General features: G+C 39.3%; 1 protein-coding gene across 1 annotated transcript in view; it reads right to left on the reverse strand.

The window, feature by feature from the left end:
- Nucleotides 1-5,391: 5,391 nt before the first annotated feature.
- TDRD7 (tudor domain containing 7) overlaps nucleotides 5,392-17,745 on the reverse strand; it is a 60,191-nt gene continuing 47,837 nt past the window's right edge. The window contains exons 13-17 of the mRNA XM_054584634.1: nucleotides 16,683-16,817; nucleotides 14,269-14,379; nucleotides 11,889-12,391; nucleotides 8,265-8,425; nucleotides 5,392-5,840 (exon numbers count right to left, since the gene is read on the reverse strand). Coding sequence (XP_054440609.1) covers nucleotides 5,620-5,840; nucleotides 8,265-8,425; nucleotides 11,889-12,391; nucleotides 14,269-14,379; nucleotides 16,683-16,817 — 1,131 coding nt within the window. The 3' untranslated portion in view covers nucleotides 5,392-5,619. The remainder of the gene's footprint in view (nucleotides 5,841-8,264; nucleotides 8,426-11,888; nucleotides 12,392-14,268; nucleotides 14,380-16,682; nucleotides 16,818-17,745) is intronic.

Raw genomic sequence — 17,745 nt, forward strand, 5'->3', positions numbered from 1 at the left:
GCTGTCACCGCGCCCCGCCCCGCCCGCCGCCCTCTCCCTCCACTCGGGGGCGCCGGGGCTCAGCGCCGGCCCGGGAGCGACACCCGCGGTGGGCAGCGCGGGGCAGGAGCCGGCCCGCCCCGAAGCTTGGCTCTACAGACAAGGGGGTGCAGGTCGCTCCTGAGTCTCGGGTTCTCCACTTGCGCCAGGAGGAGTTAAAGCGATGGTAGAGTTACCTGGAAAAAGGTGGGCGGAACCTCATCCCTGAGGGCTTAGGAAGGTTCTTGGATGGTGCCAAGCCAGCCGAGAAGCTGCTGCTCCTTGACCTCCTTTGATTGAAGCAGGGACCCCTCCATCTAACCAGCAGCCCAGCGAGGTCTGGTGTAAGCCGAAGCTTTAGTAACGATGAGGGGCACTGTCTTTATACCGAGAGGATGGAGTGTCCAAAATAACGACGTAAAAGAACAAAGTAAGTCCCACTTTCTTGAAAGCCTAATGTGTTTTCCGGAACAAATCACTTAAACCCAAACAAACTTCAAGTGTTTTAAGTTTTAAAATGGCTCATAAAAAAATTTTTGTAGGGACAGAAGATGATGTCTCTTTGAATTATTATGGGAAAGTTTCTGGTAGGAATACATAATATCAGCCCTTTTTAATATTGAGGCATAGTTACTAATGAGAAACACTCTTTTTAAAAAAAAATCTTGTTTTCCACTAAAATGTATTTCTACATTACAAAGCCCTTAAAGTTGTAAAAGAATACTCTTTTCAAGGGGTAGGCGCCATATATTTTAAATGATTTAACATTTCAGACGTTTTCATTTTAAACCCTTTTGTTGTGGAGTCTAACATTTAAGAAATGTGTATACAACACAGGTGAGCAAGTTCAAGAATTTGTATCTCTGGGAACACCTGTTGCAATCACCGCTCGGTCCAAAAAAAATCACTGCCAGCCAGCCTTTTGTGCCCTCCTAAAGACGGTTCCTTTCTTGACTCTTAAGGTAATCACTTCCTTGTCTCCTCTCCACGTTTGTCTTCATTTGCTCAACTCTAGGTTGTGAAATTAACCTGTGTTGTTTTGGTGGCTGTAGTTTCCTCTCATCGCTGTAGAGGTTTTCACTGCATACTGCAGTTTTTAAGTATTCATCTTACTAATGGACATTTAGGTTGTTTGCAGGTTTATCTGTTACAAATTGTGCTGCTGCGACCATTCTTCACCAGAATCCTCCTGCACAAGTGCACACATCAACAACTCTTGAACGGAATAAAAATGACACATTTCCCCCCACTTCTGGTACATGAGTTATGGTATCGCATTGAGGTTTGAATTTGCATTTCCCTGTGTCCTGCTGGGCTGGGCACCTTTGTGTGTTGATTGACCAAGTGGATTTCCTCTTTTGTGAAAGGTTTGTTCAGACGTATTTCCCATTTTGCTTCTGGATAGTCTTTTGTTTATTGAAAATATTCAATGTATTTTCCCACTACATATATATAGGGTGAGGAAAAAGTAGGTTTACAAGTTGTTCATATGGCAAGGAATACAATAGTTAATAAATAATAATGCAAGAAGAAAATCTGTTTCACATACTCACAACTGTAAACCTACTTTGGCTCTACCCTGTACAGTATATATTGGGTTGGCCAAAAAGTTAGTTTGGGTTTTTTCTGTAAGATGGCTCTAGTAGTATTTAGCTGTATTTAATGTCATTCAAGACAATTTTGTTAGATTGTAAATGGCAGCTGCCACATCATCGTGCATTTAAAAAACTTATCAAAATTGGTGTATTTTTGTGTAGTCATTTTAATATTGAAGATGGAAGAAAATAAGCAACATTTCAGTGTATTATGCTTTGTTATTTCAAGGAAGGTAAAAACACAACTTACACAAAAAGATTTGTGCAGTGTATGGAGAAGGTGCTGTGACTGATCAAACGTGTCAAAAGTGGTTTGTGAAGTTTTGTGCTGGAGATTTCTCTCTGGACAATGCTCCATGGTTGAGTAGACCAGTTGAAGTTGATGGCAATCAAATCAAGACATTGAGAACAATCAATGCTATACCACATGGGAGATAGCTAACATACTCAAAATATCCAAATCAATAAAATTACTGGTAAAAATGAAAAAAAAAAGTCTTTTATTTTATGGGAAAAAACTCCCCATACAGACTCTTTGGCTAACCCAATATATTCCTTCGTGCTTTGCCTTCATAATAATGTCTTTGAACAAGTGTTCTTCATTTTAATATAGTCTAGTCTATCAACTTTTCCTTTATTGTTAGCACTTTGTGTGTCCTGTTTAAGACTTCTTTCCTATTCCTGGATTATAAAGATGTTTTCCTATGTTATCTTCCTACATTACATTAGCCTTTCATGCTTAGGCTTCAATCCACCTGGAATTGACTTTTGAATATGGTGTGAGGTAGAGGTCAGGTTTCATTTGTTTGTCTGTCAAATTGTCCTAGCACTAGGTTAATTTTTTCAGTTATATCAACAACACAATTAATTTATTTTAAAAAGTAATGGAAATACTTCTAAAGGCAGTAAAATAGAAACTATCTTTTCCTCTCACACACCCCCAAAGGGGGACCTGGCCCACAACCCAGGCACGTGCCCTGACTGGGAATTGAACCTGTTACCCTTTGATTTACAGGCTGGTACTCAATCCACTGAGCCACACCATCCAGGGCTATCTTCTCCTTATCTGTCGACAATTTGAAAAAATTTTGTTCATTTTTTAGGAAAAGAAACCATTATATAAAAACACGCTACTTTATTTCACTTAAACATGTATGTCAGACATTCTTTATCATAATTATTTAAATCACTGGCATAAGCATTCCTGAATTTTGAATCACTTTTAAAATTTTAAAATGAATTTTAAAAAGCTAAAAGATAATTTTAACATTTTTACATAAAAAACTTAAAACATCTGGTCTTTTAATTTCTATTCTTAATTTTCCTATATTTTCTCACATAAAAACAAGCAAATGAATTCAAGTGTTTTATCGTCAGCCTGGTCTTCTCCTTGAAATCCACTCATACTTCCAATAGTTTATGCATATCTCCACAGAGAGGTCTATTAGTTTACACTATGTTCAAAATAAAAATTTCAAGCTTCCCAAATTGAGTAATGTCATCATCCCAGCTTCTCAGACCTTCAGATTTGCCATCACTTTTTTTTTTAAATATATTTTATTGATCATGCTATTACAGTTGTCCCATTCTTCTCTCCCCTGTATCTCCCACTCCCCTCTTACCCTCCTTCTCTCCAGCATTCCTCCCATTTAGTTCATGTTCATGGGTCCTACACGTAAGTTCTTTGGCTTCTCCATTCCCTATACTATTCTTAACCTCCCCCTATTTTGTACCTACTATTTATGCTGCTTATTCCCTGTACCTTTTTCCCCATTATCCCCCTTACCCCTCCCCACTGATAATCCTCCATGTGATCTCCATTTCTGTGATTCTGTTCCTGTTCTGGTTGTTTGGGTTTTTTTAGGTTCAGTTGCTGATTGTGAGTTTGTTGTCATTTCACTGTTCATAGTTTTGATCTTCTTCTTCTTAGAAAAGTCTCTTTAACATTTCACATGGTAAGGAGGATGATGAACTCCTTTTAATTTTACCTTATCTGGGAAGCACTTTATCTGCCCTTCCATTCTAAATGATAGCTTTGCTGGATAGAGTAATCTTGGATGTAGGTCCTTGCCTTTCATGACTTTGAATACTTCTTTCCAGCCCCTTATTGCCTGTAAGATTTCTTTTGAGAAATCAGCTAGTCTTATGGGAACTCCTTTGTAGGTAACTCTCTTTTTCTCTTGTTGCTTTTAAGATTCTCTCCTTATCTTTAATCTCGGGTAATATAATTATGATGTGTCTTGGTGTGCTCCTCTTTGGGACTCTCTGAGCTTCCTGGACTTGTATGTCTACTTCCTTCACCGGATTGGGGAAGTTTTCTTTCATTATTTTTTCAAGTAAGTTTTCAATTTCTTGCTCTTCTTCTTCTGGTACCCCTATGATTCGTATTTTAGAACATTTGAAGTTGTCCCAGAGGTTCCTAGGCCTCTCATTTTTTTTGTATTCTTGTTTCTTCACTCTGTCCTGGTTGAATGTTTATTTCTTCCTTTTGTTCCCAATCATTGATTTGAGTCCTGGCTTTCTTCCCTTCACTGTTGGTTCCCTGTATATTTTGCTTTATTTCATTTTATATAGCCTTCTCTTCTTCTTTTATTTTGTGGTTGTACTCAATCACTTTTGTGAGCATCCTGATTACCAGTGTTTTGAACTCTGCATCTGAAGATTGGCTATCTCCTTTTTGCTTAGTTCTTTTTCTGGAGTTTTGATCTGTTCTTTAATTTGGGCAGTATTTCTTTGTCTTGATGCACAAGTCTGGATGAATGTTTCGTCTTTTACTCCTTGGTTGTCAGACTTCCATACAGTTCGATTTTCTGGCAGTTCTGGCTGTTTTTGTTTTTAAATTGGTTGTTTCCTTCTTTTGGTTGTGTGGGGAGGCGAAGTGTGTCTACCTATGCCTCCACCTTGGCTGGAAGTATCACTCTTTGACACCTACTTTTTCTTACCTTCTATATCCAAGATGTTAATTCTAATATTTCTAACCAAAAACTTCAAAATGTCTTTTATATTTTTTCTTTAGTACCATTGCTCCACTGTTTGTCCGTGGCCTCCCTTCCTCATCTTTAAGCTACTGCCAAGGCCTCTAACCTATCCCCCTGTCAATTCATCCTGCCCATTCATTGGTAAGCACACACCATTGTGTGCCTGGTATGTGCAAGACATCATTCTATCTGTTGTGGAGGATGAAGACAGTGGTCTGTAGTACAGGCTTGCAAGAGCTATTTGGGTGCATCTTCTTCCAACTCCACATTCAGTGATATCACATTGTTAGCTGGGCCTCAACAATGGAGGGAGTATTTACAACCTGGGAATCATCAGGCTCTACCAATCAAGGCCTGCCTTGAGAGTACCAGTAATCCTGGATGAACATGCATGGCATTCAGGGACCACATAAAGGTCCAGTGTGATTGGTAGAAGGAATGGTGGACAATGAGGTTAAGTAGGGAGGTGGTAGAAGGCCTGGGACTTCAGTCTCAACTCCCTGGGCAATGAGAAGCCACTCCAGATTTGGAGGGAGAGGCACGCTGGTTTGCCTGGCTGCTGCTCCTCCTGAAGCACCACTAGCAGTGCTGATAGGCTAAAGTTCGGGATAGTCTTCTCATGGTTTGGTGACTTTGGGACACAGCACTGCACACCAGGGCAGAGTTAAGTCATACGATTCTCAGTCCAACTGGACAGGAAACCAGCCAGCACTGCAAGAAAGACAACATAAATAGAAAGGGAAATTCTTCATCTTAAGATCATAAAGCCTAGAAATTATGAGGTAGCCAGTTTTTACATTGATAAACATGTTTATTCTAATGTTATAGTAATAATTCAAGTACAATTCTCCTGGAAAAGTCAACTCTGTTAAACACAACTTATAAATATTTTTCATTAACCATAACATATTCTTTTCAGTCCCCACAGCAGTCAGAGCCATGTAGCAGAGATAAGATTTTTTTAAGCCTACTACATTTTGTTATTGCTAGAAAATCTGAATTAGTTGTCAGGGTCTCACAAGCAGTGATTATTTAACTTTTGAAAGCTCTACCAGATATTCTGACATAAAATCATGAATCCAGATATCTGTGTCTGGCAACGATGTGTCCACTAAATAGACCACTACTTTCTGGTCCCAAGGGTTGGCATTTTCTGTAACTGTCTGAACCAATGCCACCAGAGGTTTCTTCTCCACATGATTTCGAAACACCATCGAAGCCTCCTCGGACCACTGGTCGCACTTTACTCCTAGGAGAAAGAGAGCAGTGAGGGGACAAATGAGCCTCTTTGATCCAGTATGATGGAAAACTATTTAGTTAATTCCAAAGTGGCTTAAACATACCAGGATAGACTTGCCTAACTGAAACACAGTTGCTGAACAATCTTGAAGCAGTCCAGCTTATAGTTTTTCTATTCTAAATGGGGTTACTTCTGTAAACCTTTACCTACAGATACACAGTTTTGAGATTTAATGCTACATAAAATGAAGTTACAATAACTACTGCCCATTTCCCTACATAAAGTATATGCACTTTTAAACTGATAATGGAGATTAAAAGAGGGAAATAAAATACCAATGACATTTCTCTTATTTATAGATTTTTTTCCCTGATGAACCAGATATAGTAAAAAAAGAATTAATATACTAATTTTTCAAAATTATTATATACAACATGATGGCAAAAGCACTGGATTGAAAGTCTAGAGACTCAGTTACTAGTCCCAGCTCTTTCTTTATCAAGTGGTCTGATCTTGGATCTTGGTTTACTTATAAAATATACTGCCTGGACCAGATGAATTTTAAGTCTCATGCATTCCTAAATCTCCATAACTTTTAAACTTGAGAGCTAAGTTTAGAGAATTTTAAATCAGGTTTTAAAACAAAATTGAGAAAATATGTATTTTTCAAGAAATACTATTAAACTAACAAATTAAGTCCATATATACTGGATTAGATAAACTATAACTTATACCCCATAGTGATAAAGGTCTGGGAGTTTCACGTATTATTTATTTATTTATTTATTTATTTATTTTTTAAAATACATTTGTCTCTGCCTCCCCCACATCACGTATAATTTAAAAAGACCTGCTGTCTATATAGCGAGTGGGCTAAATTCTCTGATCAATAAGCATTTTCCACAAGAGAAGTCTAGAATAGTTCCCAATCTGTATAATAGTGATACCAACAGAACCTAAACTTCCTGCTGTGGGGGAGAATTTAAACAAACAAAGTGGCTGGGAGAGTCCCACACACGCAGTCAGCATCAGTGACCGCAGCCACGACGTTTCATGCTTCACAGAGACTCCTTTGCTGGACAGTTTAATTATCATGTTTAACAAAATGTGTTGTTAATAAAATATGATAACATTAAAAAATAAAAATGAAAAAATGTAACTATACAATCTGAAGAAACCATTTGGAGGTTTGAGTTTGAAGCAGATCAATGGTAGCCATGCCATGTGTAAAATGCCATTTTTGGTTTATATCCAACTACCATGGGGGTTTCCTTTGAATTCTAGTAGAAAACACAAAGAAACCAGCAACTATTTTGAAAATAAGGCAAAATATCTCTCTCTAATACAAGCTGATCAATAATTCCAAGAATAACCTATATGCAGAATTTCTTTCATTTCTGAGATCAAACAACTTCTGGCACGGTGCTAAGTGTATGGGGCGAGCAGCGGAGAGGAGTCAGCGTGGCACTGGGGAGTCACAACTCCCCACATCCCAGCATAGCGGGCAAACGGAGCCCCAGACGACGGGAGTGTCTGTCCCCTCAGCCCTTGTGGCCTCCACACCCCCTGCTGAGGCGGACAGGCCTCTGGGCAGAGCTTCATCTACCTCCTGGTAGAGCACACACAGAGCAGCCACCAGCATTTGGACTGCTTTTACAAAAGATAAAACAGAAGTCTCATGGCACGATATTACAAATAAGTACCACTGTATATGGATTAAGTTAGCTCCTTAAATTTAATGGTAGTTCATAGGCTGGTGTGAAGGTGGTAAAACCATACACTTGCATGCCGTTAGCTGTAATGCAACGGGACACTCACTTGGCCATGACAATGGTCATACCCTATGACCCAGAAATGTTTTATAACTGTGGAATTCCATTATGTAGATGTATTATAATGTATGCAATAAGTTACAAAATATTTCATTGTGCAATGTTCTCCTCTCGTTAGTTATTTAGGTTGTTTCACTGTTTTTGTTTTGGACAGTATACACAGTGGCAGGGTTTTTTCTTAATACTACAATAAAAGTATAAAGAACCTAAACAGTCAACAATAGGGAAATATTGATTAACAGAATATTTTACAGCTATTAAAGATTACTACCTAAACACCCCCAGAATTAGAGGAAAATGCTAAATGCAAAGAGCAGACTGCAATATTGACCTGTACTAGGATTGCGGCTTTAGAAATAAACGCATACATGAAACCAGAGCTAGGAGGGAACATGGAGAAGCAGAAACAGCAGATACAGCTGGAGGGCATGACGACTGCGAGAGATCACTGCAAATTATTTCCATCGAGGATGGGAAGTTGTTTGTGGGGGGAAAAAAGTTACCTTAGTAAAAGCCAATGATTCCGTACTCCCTTAGTACCCAGGGTAAAATGACCATATAAACAATGTTGGGGAATGAGTTCAGATTCCACTGAAATTACCTGCCAGTTGAGCCGTGACTGCTTGGAATGGCAGCTTTCGGAACGTGTCCACTAGGGGCTGCACTTTTCTTATGCTGACTAATTCGTGCTTGCCGTAGTCCAGCTCATACACGGAGGCCAGCCCGTTGGTCAGGATTCCCTTTAAAAGCACCCTGTGCCACCTAGGTGTGCAAAGGATTGAAAAGGAAGAAGAAACACAAAGTCAACACTTGCCTTAAGGATAACATTTTCTGATAAAAAGAAAAATTACTAAGAATGCTGTTTATCAAAGTCTAAAAGTCTACTATCAGAAGTTTTTTAAGAGGCTGCTTCTTTTTCTAAAGGTTACTATTGGCTTTATCACTGGCTCATGTGATGGAATTTGCTCACTCCAACACCTCTTTCAGGCCTCATGGAGCTAAAGGAGAACGAAACAAATGCCACGCAGGATGGTCAGGACAAGGCCCATTCATGGACTCCTTCACTCTGTTGGGAGCACAGGGGACGTTTGGGACAAGGCACACATGTGAAAGACGGGAAGAGCCAGGCCAGGCTGAAGACACACATGAGAGGAAAAGCACAGAAGTCTCTCCAGGGCATGGTGGTTTGGAGTGAAGCAAACACTACAGCGTAGCTGCGAGGTGGAATGAAGGGAGGAATGGAAGAGAAAGTCAGACTGGGAAGGGAGGTTGGGAAGAGATTACAAAAAATAATGTAAAGTTGACATATTTAATTATGCCAAGTAAAAACAATAAAAAACAAAACAAACAAAAAAATCTAACCCACCACTTAAAGAACCTGGAAAGGGCAGGGGAGTATGAAGGGAGATCCAACGTTCAAGGGGCCAGAAATTCACACACACATACTTTTCTCCTCTGTGCCTCCACCATTAAAATGAGAAAAACCTACACTTCAGAGTTCAAGGATGAAGGACTGTTTTAAAGTCCTGAAGTTTTGACTGTTCACAATGTCCAAAAGGAAAGTGTCTACAGAGGTGGTCTCTCCTCCTGAACGGTGTGAGTCGGGCTCTGCCTCGGCTGGCAGACCTGGACGCCCTCTGCAACGGTGGTATCGGGCCCAAGCCCAGAGGAACAGCAGGTCCTTCCCTGCAACCCCCTGCTGGGCTGGACCCACTCCCCAGCCAGGGCACCCCTAGTGGAGAATGGCTACAGGAAACTCACACAGCTGCTATGTGGGGTGAATTACAGTAAGAAAGATACAAAGAAGCCAGCTTTAATGCTGTAAGTGATTGGGGACTTGAAGGGGAAACTCCAGAAACCTTCAGATACGGCCAAAGTGCACCAAGCGAAAGTCCATGAGTCACAGAAACAGCAGGGATACAAAAGGGTATCGTAGTAAGTACAAAAGCGCTTTGGGGGCCAAACTCCTGCTCTGGAGTCCCACCGAGCTGGGCTGTTTTCCAGCTGTGTTACCCTGCACTCTTTCTTTATTCTCTGAGCCTGTAATCTCAGAAGTAATATTTAATTTTAATTCATTTGCAGAAATAATATACACAAAGTGCCTAGCCCTTAAGTATTTGGCAAATGGTAGCCATCATTATTATTATTATAATCATTATTAAAAAGAAGTTAAGCTGTGTAAATATAAGAACTTCAGACCAAATGAAAGAGATTTTTTTCCATATGTGGAAGTGCCAGCTTGGTCCATGTTGCTAATTTATTTAAGTGCAAAAAGAGATGAAAACATTTGGTTTCCACCAATAGCAATGTCTTTAAGTTGTACAAAGCAACTTATGGTGGTCTGTGCTTTTAGTCTATAAATAAGAGTACAGAGCGGTGAGTAGAGAGCCATCACGGAGCTTAACTGTTGTGCTTCTACTTAGCTTTCTCTTTTCAAAACTAATAGCTAGGTTTCCAATTTCAGTGCAAGGCTGCTTGTGAATCACCTGGAGAATTAGTTAAAAACACAGATTCTGGAGTTCCACCTTGCCAGAGATTTTGATTCAGGGTGTCTGGGGTGAAAAAGGAGAATCTCTATTTTTAATAGGATTTCCAAGTGATTCTTAGCTGAGATAGATTTGGAAACCCCTGTACTAAAAAAAGTATTCAACACTCCTATGTCTTAACTTACTGTAGTTGGGCACAAGGTTTAGTAAATAGTCTCAGGCTGTAAGCAAGATAGAAACTCTAAACATCTTACATTGATTAAGTTCACAAAGTTTTTAAAATTTTTCAGGTAATCTGTTCTTATGTGTAAGACATCCCTGGTTTATCTAGGGACAAATTAATTGGTTAAAGCCCAAGCAGGAGTCCTGGGGCAGAGCTGCTGGCCCCATGGTGGTGGCAGGGGGCCGGGGAATGGAGTCTGAAGTCCCACTCTGCGGGCCTCCAGTGTATGGCTCTCCTTCCCACACACCCCTCGCCGCCAAGTAGGACCCACCTCCTCCCACTAATTATCATTGATCTGCTCCTCAGACAACAGGTAACAGTTTAACTGTGAATAAATTAGATTACAAAGAATTGTGATTGAGGTAAATTAACACCAATAATGTTCTGGTACTGAATCAAATCCATTTATGCTTATGATTATAACTAACACAGTAAAAATGTTTTTTTTGAAGGCGAAAAGCTTGCAACATATAAGTTGAATGCTTTTCAGAATGAAAGCTACTATACTTTTTACTTTTAAAAGTTAAAAATTGGATTTCTTTTTGCTCATAAAAATAACAAAGTTTTTACAAATGCCTATACATGCTATTTTAAAGAACAAAAGCATTTTATAGAAAAAAGATAAGGAGTTTGACCTTTAAAGCTGTCTTGGGTATGTATATATATGTGTTTGTATGTGTTCTTGGGTGGAGGGGAGATAGTTCCTTGTTTTCAGCATCATCAAAGAAGTCTGGTCATTTCCCCTAAGCAAGCTGTCCAAGGGGACAGGACAAGGGACAGCTGCGCCATTTTCCAGAGCTTCCGTGGCCAGAGAGCAGACTGCAGAGGGCAGTGCTGGGCTTCACTAGGCTGAAACCAGCAAGTACCTCAGGACAGTGCTTTAGGAAAGGAGGAGGTGGATCCAAATGTACAAATATGAGAAGACAGACAGAAGAGCTAAGCAAACGTAGGGAATTATGGTTCTCACTGTCCAAAGGCCAAAGAGTAGTGAAATAGGCATTGTTGCACCTTATAAAGGTGGCACGGGCTCCCTAGGAAGCAACTGACAGCATATATCAAGAATCTTTAATCAAACAGGTATTTTCCCTTCTAGGAATCTATCCCATAAATAATCAGAGATGTGAACAAGGGTAATGTCTGGTTGGCTGATTTTAATTTTGTATACTTTTTGTATTTTTAAATTTTTCTACAATAAAAATCTTAGTTTTAAAATTAAAAGGTTATTAAATTAAAAACATGATTTTCTGAATAAACATTTTTTCCTAATAGAAAAGTAGAAAACAACGTTTAAAACTTCACCTCAGGTATGATTAGGTTTTCACAGGAATATGGTCTCTATATTTTTAAATAAATGACATCATTTTAAATATTAGAAAACTGCATAATTCATTAGTCTCATTTCACATTCAATATTCCCATTCGTGCATTCAAAGTCCCCCCTGCAGGGATTAAGGACTCCTGGCATCACTCTACACATTTTTCTTAGGAGAATAAAACACTTTGCCCAGGGACCTACTTATTTTCCACTTTTGCAGCATACACTTGGTCTTTTTCCACCGTTACGTAGCGCTCCTTAGACACACTGTAATACAGAATCATCTCTTCCATCAGGACTTCCAGCTTATGTATCTCTTGCCACGGCTGGATGACAAAGTAGCCCGGGTGACAGGCCACAGGCACATACACATCCATGTACTCCCCCGGCTTTGGCAAGTGGACAGGAGGCGGCAGTTCCTCCGTGGGGAAGAAGCAGGTGGGATCCACCGTGGGCTTTTTGATGCCATCCATGAGGCTCTTTCTGACGTTCTCTTCAGAGCTGCTCGCCACGGGGGTGCTACCGCTTTTGCCGCCGGGAGAGCTCGTGCCACTGGATATGGTGCTCAAAAACACATCCTTCTGATGCTTCCACAAGTCTGCGTTTGTAATCTGGCGATTAATGCTGCGATGAGGATCCGGGAAGTTCTTAGGAGTAAATAAGTAAACGTGGGCGATCCCTCTGGTTTCATCCACTTTTGTAACCTTTGGAAAACATGAAAAACCAATTCAAGAAATCCAAATTTACATTAAATTCTGAGAAGTGGTTATAATATTAATGTTAAATATTAAAATACAGTATTTTGCAAAAAACCCCAACTTGCTTAGTTATTTTATTTAAGGTCAGATGAATTATCTGTCACAGTAGCAATGAATAAGCTCTTAAGTAGTCTAGAAACCAACAGCAAGCTTATGGAAGTGAAAAATGTACTGATTTCTCAAATCTCTGAGAATACCTTATAACTTGCGAGGGGTCATTGTCACTGAGAGGAAGTGATTCTATATATCATGATTAAATTTTTTTTTATTAATGACATTTTAAAACACTCAAAATAGAAAAAATAGTAGGACAAATCCTCATGTGCTCATCACCCAACTTCAACAATAACAAATAATCACGACAACGGCAAAATACTCTCTAAGCATTCTGCCTAAGGCTGGTGTGCTCCCAGACGGGGGGGTGGGGTGGGAGGGGGTGCTTTGACACTCACCATACCCTAGAGGACCCTCTGGCCTACATTCCTTATTTGGTCCTAGTATCTGCCCTCACCCCTCACCCCGTTCCCCAGCTACATGAGAGAAGAGGGATCTTGGGAGTAAAAGAGGAAGAACACTTCAGGCCAAAACTGCAGTTTTGTACCTTTTGCCCAGGAGACCTTGGACTACCTAGCTACCTCTTTCTATCAGAGGGGTGAGTGTTTGTTGAGAATACCACCCATTAAAAACTGAGACTGTACTATACTGCTGTGTGTCCCAAAGGGCTGGGTGACTGTAAATCTTCTCATCAGCTCCTCTGGTTTATCTCAGAAATGACAAAAATGACACATTTCTAGCTGCATCTATTTTTTGTCATATTAGGCTAGAAATGAAAGGCAGAGACACAGGTGTGAAGACAGGGAGATACCTGCAAGGCAATCCTCCCACAGTAATTTACTTAAAGAAATATTTTTCCTAGCAAGATGAGTTTATTTAAATTCATTTGGAGTACTAATGATGTACTGACTGCTAATTCACCTTGATATTTATGATACAGAAACACCATTTCAAAAATCAACCATTAAAATGCCCTGGTTTTAGGAGCTGAAAAAGTAGCTAAGAAAACAATATTCATTATAATACATCAATTAAAGAATATAAAATGGTATGTAATTAAGTGTGTAAGTGTACATTATAAATCTGAGAGGAGTATGCAGATAAAATGAGTGAGAGCTAGAATAATTTAGAGATCTTCATGAAGATATTTCTCAAGGGCATTTCATTGTTGAAGTTTCATATAAAATGACTATACTACTTGTATCTGTTAATACAGAGATATATCATTTTACATGTCTATTCTTGGAAATATGAGCCATGTCTTTGATATGAAGATGCAAAAGTACAGGGAAAAAAACAGCTAGTGAAACAAATAAAGCAATTTAAGAAGGCTTTAGGAAAAGAGGCAAAACCAAGATTATAAGCAAATAATTTGTTTATACTCTATTACATTTTAGAAAAAAAGAAATAGAGGACTTCAATGACTTTTTAAAACATTTATCAAGAGATACACGGTGGTCTGTTGGGGATTTAATTCCTTATCGTGGTATAAAATAGGAGCAGAGAACCATGTCTGCTACCTTGATGGAAAACTTATATAAAGGGTTTAAAAATAGTACTGGAAATACAGAATAAATTCTTAAAATTAAACAATGAAATATCTTCTCACTGCATATGTAACCAATTTCATGACTGTAAAAATGAGTCAGATGTGAAAGCATCAGTTTACAATAAGATAAAATTCGATAAAATTCTTTTACAAAAACCAATGAGCCCTTTAGGCTGACAGCTCGCTTTGTAAATGTATCAAGACCAATAAGATAACTAACCTTAATGCTACAGTCTGAGCAATTCAAAACAGAATCTCTTAACCAAAGCACAGCATCTGGTGTCCACATGCCAATAGATTGTGGAATATCTGCTAAACAGCACCTGATAGCCTGAAAAAAAAAACATGATGGAAAAATGAACACACTACCTTAAAATAGGTACTTATGAGTAATGTCAATATTATTTTCCTATAAGTCAGATGTTGGCAACATAGAAAGCGAGCAATAGCAATAGCTAATAAAGACAATCGCAGCGCTCAGGTTGAAGCATCCGCGTTCTTCCTGGCTCTATTTGTATTACTACTATTCTCTTCACTCCTATTACAAGCCAGGGCTTATCCACTCTAATACTTCTGCTTGCCAGGCCAGCGTGGCAACACCACTCTACAGACAGTGAAATGGACTCAGAGAGCCTGCCAGATCACAAAACTGAGAAGACAGCGTTGGGAGTTATATTCAGGTCTTCCCTCTGAACCTAACAAATTAAATCATAAATAAATAAATAAATAAATAAATAAATAAATAAATAAATAAATGTGTCATTTGGGTGAAAACTGACTCCTGTCGCAGAAATCTTTTTGGAGGCTTCTGTGCTTCATCCAGCATTTCCTGAGAACGTTATGGGTGCTGGCATTTGTGCTCACCTTTGGAGGGAGGTTGTAGTGAGAATTAAGAACAGAGAAATCCGTAGAGAGCTGAAAGCTTCATTTTCCCCAAAGCTTTTGCCTCCCACCATTGCTGTACACATTTCTGCAGAATGGCTACAGCAGACAGTAAGAGGTGACCTCAGGGACCCCCTTCGGCTGACAGAAGCCTTTGAATTGATGGAGGCAATTCTGTGAAGGGAATGAAAGCTACTTCCAGGATTCCTGGATTCCTTCTTTCCTCTCTAAGTCTCCATCCTCCCTGTCAAAACCCCCGCCTTGGCGGGCTCCAAGTCTCTCATTGTGCCCCTGGATGAGGTCACATACTCGAATACTCGCAGGGGCCAGGCAGGTAATGCGGGAGGGAGGCAGCTAGATGGGGCCAGTGCGCTGGACAGCGCGGCCCTGTGGAGGAGAGAGCCCACAAAGTGCTGTCCCGTAAAGGAGAGCACCTGATGCTGTCGGATTCTCTAGTTTGTCAAGAGAAGCTAGGAGTAGGGATTTTGGAGTGAAATTATCTGATTTTTAAATCCTGGCAACTGATTTCATATTTTAAAATACTGTAAGAGCCAAGAGCCCAAACTCAATAGTTATGGGTCAGCTTTGGCCAACTGGCTGCTCTGACATAGGCCTCTTGGGGAGATGCTGTTACACAGAGGCTTGGCCTTGCTGGCTTTTATAGCTCCCCCATCCCACTTCATAACTATTAAACAATGAATCTAGATATATTAATACAAAAAAATTTGTCATGGCTTTTAATGCTGTGGCTCAAAGAAGGTGTACTGCGTGACTTTCAGACAGAAGCAGGGGGATGGGGTCCCTCCCCACCTTCCCCTCCAGCCGGGGGGCTTTTCTAGGTAAGGCGGGCCCTGGGCGATGTCCTAACGAGGGCTGCAGAGGCCAGAGGTGCTATCAAGTGAAAGGAGCACTTAAAAGTCTAACAATTTTAAGTATTATGGCTGAGCAACAAGTGATTTTGAAAGCTGGCTTGATGACAAGTTGAACAGTGTCTGTAACAGTCATCTTGGAAAAGGCAATGGCGACTGGAGTGAGAGCAATTACGAAAGCCGTGCCAATGATGGCCAAGCACTTTTTATTCACTCAGTTTTGATGGCACAAGATATCTTCTGGCACATATAAGATGCCATTTAAAATTACAGAATATCGAAACAATTTTACTTTCAAAAAATGATTAATTTCTATACAAAATCCTCTACTTCTCCTAAAGGTAGGAAATAGTTCTTAACAATTTTAATAAACTCAAAATAATTCAAAATCCTTATCATAAATTTTTACCAATAGAGGAGGGACAGGCTGAAGTTAATCTTTTTACTAAAATCTATGAGGGTAACATCATATAAGAAAATGATTACATATAAATAGATTTTGAAAGAGAATAGTTACCTAATTAAACTAAGAACTCTGGAAGTAAATGTTTACATATAATATCCTGAAGCTGTGTAGAAGTAAGCATTGACTATATTAAAAATCAATAGAACCTCTAACTGGACAACATAACCTAATGATCGACACACTTAAAAACAAACATTTATCAAACAATGTTCTGTAAGTCAGACTGGTCTTGTCTAAGTCAGCTGAATTGTACATCTGAAAACCAGTGAACAACTACATTTGGATCATTTCCAATTTAGCGACAAACTCAGACTTTGGTCATTAACGAGATCAAAACTGAGAGGGCATCTCATAACATGATTACAAATACATTCAAATCTCTTCCAGCATTTCTCCCAGGCTTCTAGCATACAGTACCTGAGATGGTATTGCGATGATTTCTTGTAGAAACCGAGAGGGAATTTCCCTGAGTTCAGATATTTTTACGGATGTCACAGTGCCAGTGTCCAGGAATTGAACATCTAGAGTCCGGCTGCTGTGAATGTTCATAATCTGCAATGACACAAGTGTTGGCTAATTTATCAGCACATCCAAAAGGCCAGAATGGCTCTGTGCCATTACATTTGGTTCAACTCTTCCTTTGTATATAAAGACATTTCTTATATAATAAGGTACAATTATCCTTCCAGTCCTTTATTCATGATTTTACAAAAAACTTGATTGAAAAAAATTAGAACATATTATACTGCAGAAAGTGAATACAGACCACACAGGACATATCTGGAGGAAGATCGATGTTAGGGAAAATGGTGGCCACAGAACAGAGTTGGCTGGACATATGGAGTAAGTTCAAAATGTACAGGTACTAAATAGTATATACTATTTAATAATTGACCACTCTTCACTCAGTGTCTCAAAAATATTTCATGTCATTAGACTTCCACATCATTTTAATGTTGCATAAGCTATCATATACATTGTGACTTATCTAACAAATCTTTTGGATAATTTAAATTGTGTAAATTTTTCTTCAAGAAATAATTGTATTTATTGGATATTTGTATTCCCTTTTTAACAAATTGGAATTTCATGATTTTCATAAATGTATGTCCTTTTAGAGCTGGACCTTAAATTATGAATGGGAGTAAACCAGGTCGGAAGAAATCTAGTCAGGGATCTGGACGTTTCAGAGGAGAGAGGATGGGCAGAGACACACAGGTATTTCTTACGTGTGGGGTCTACAAGCAACTTGGTTATGTTGGAATATAAAGTGAGAGGCAAAAGCGGGGTCTTGGAGAGCCAGATACTATGTTTTAAAGAACTCAGGCTACCTTGTAGATGAGAAGCCGCCAATGTCCAGTCTTAAGAAGAATGGGATAGGAGCTTTAGAAGAAGGCATGTACTTTTGGTAGTAAGACTGAATAAAGGGTTTACAATCAGATAGATTCAATATCAAACCTCAGCTCTCCCACTTTCTCCC

This window comes from Pteronotus mesoamericanus, unplaced genomic scaffold (genome assembly GCF_021234165.1).
Source record: "Pteronotus mesoamericanus isolate MK-2021 breed Mesoamerican mustached bat unplaced genomic scaffold, CSHL_Meso_final contig_78, whole genome shotgun sequence".
NCBI lineage: Eukaryota > Metazoa > Chordata > Mammalia > Chiroptera > Mormoopidae > Pteronotus > Pteronotus mesoamericanus.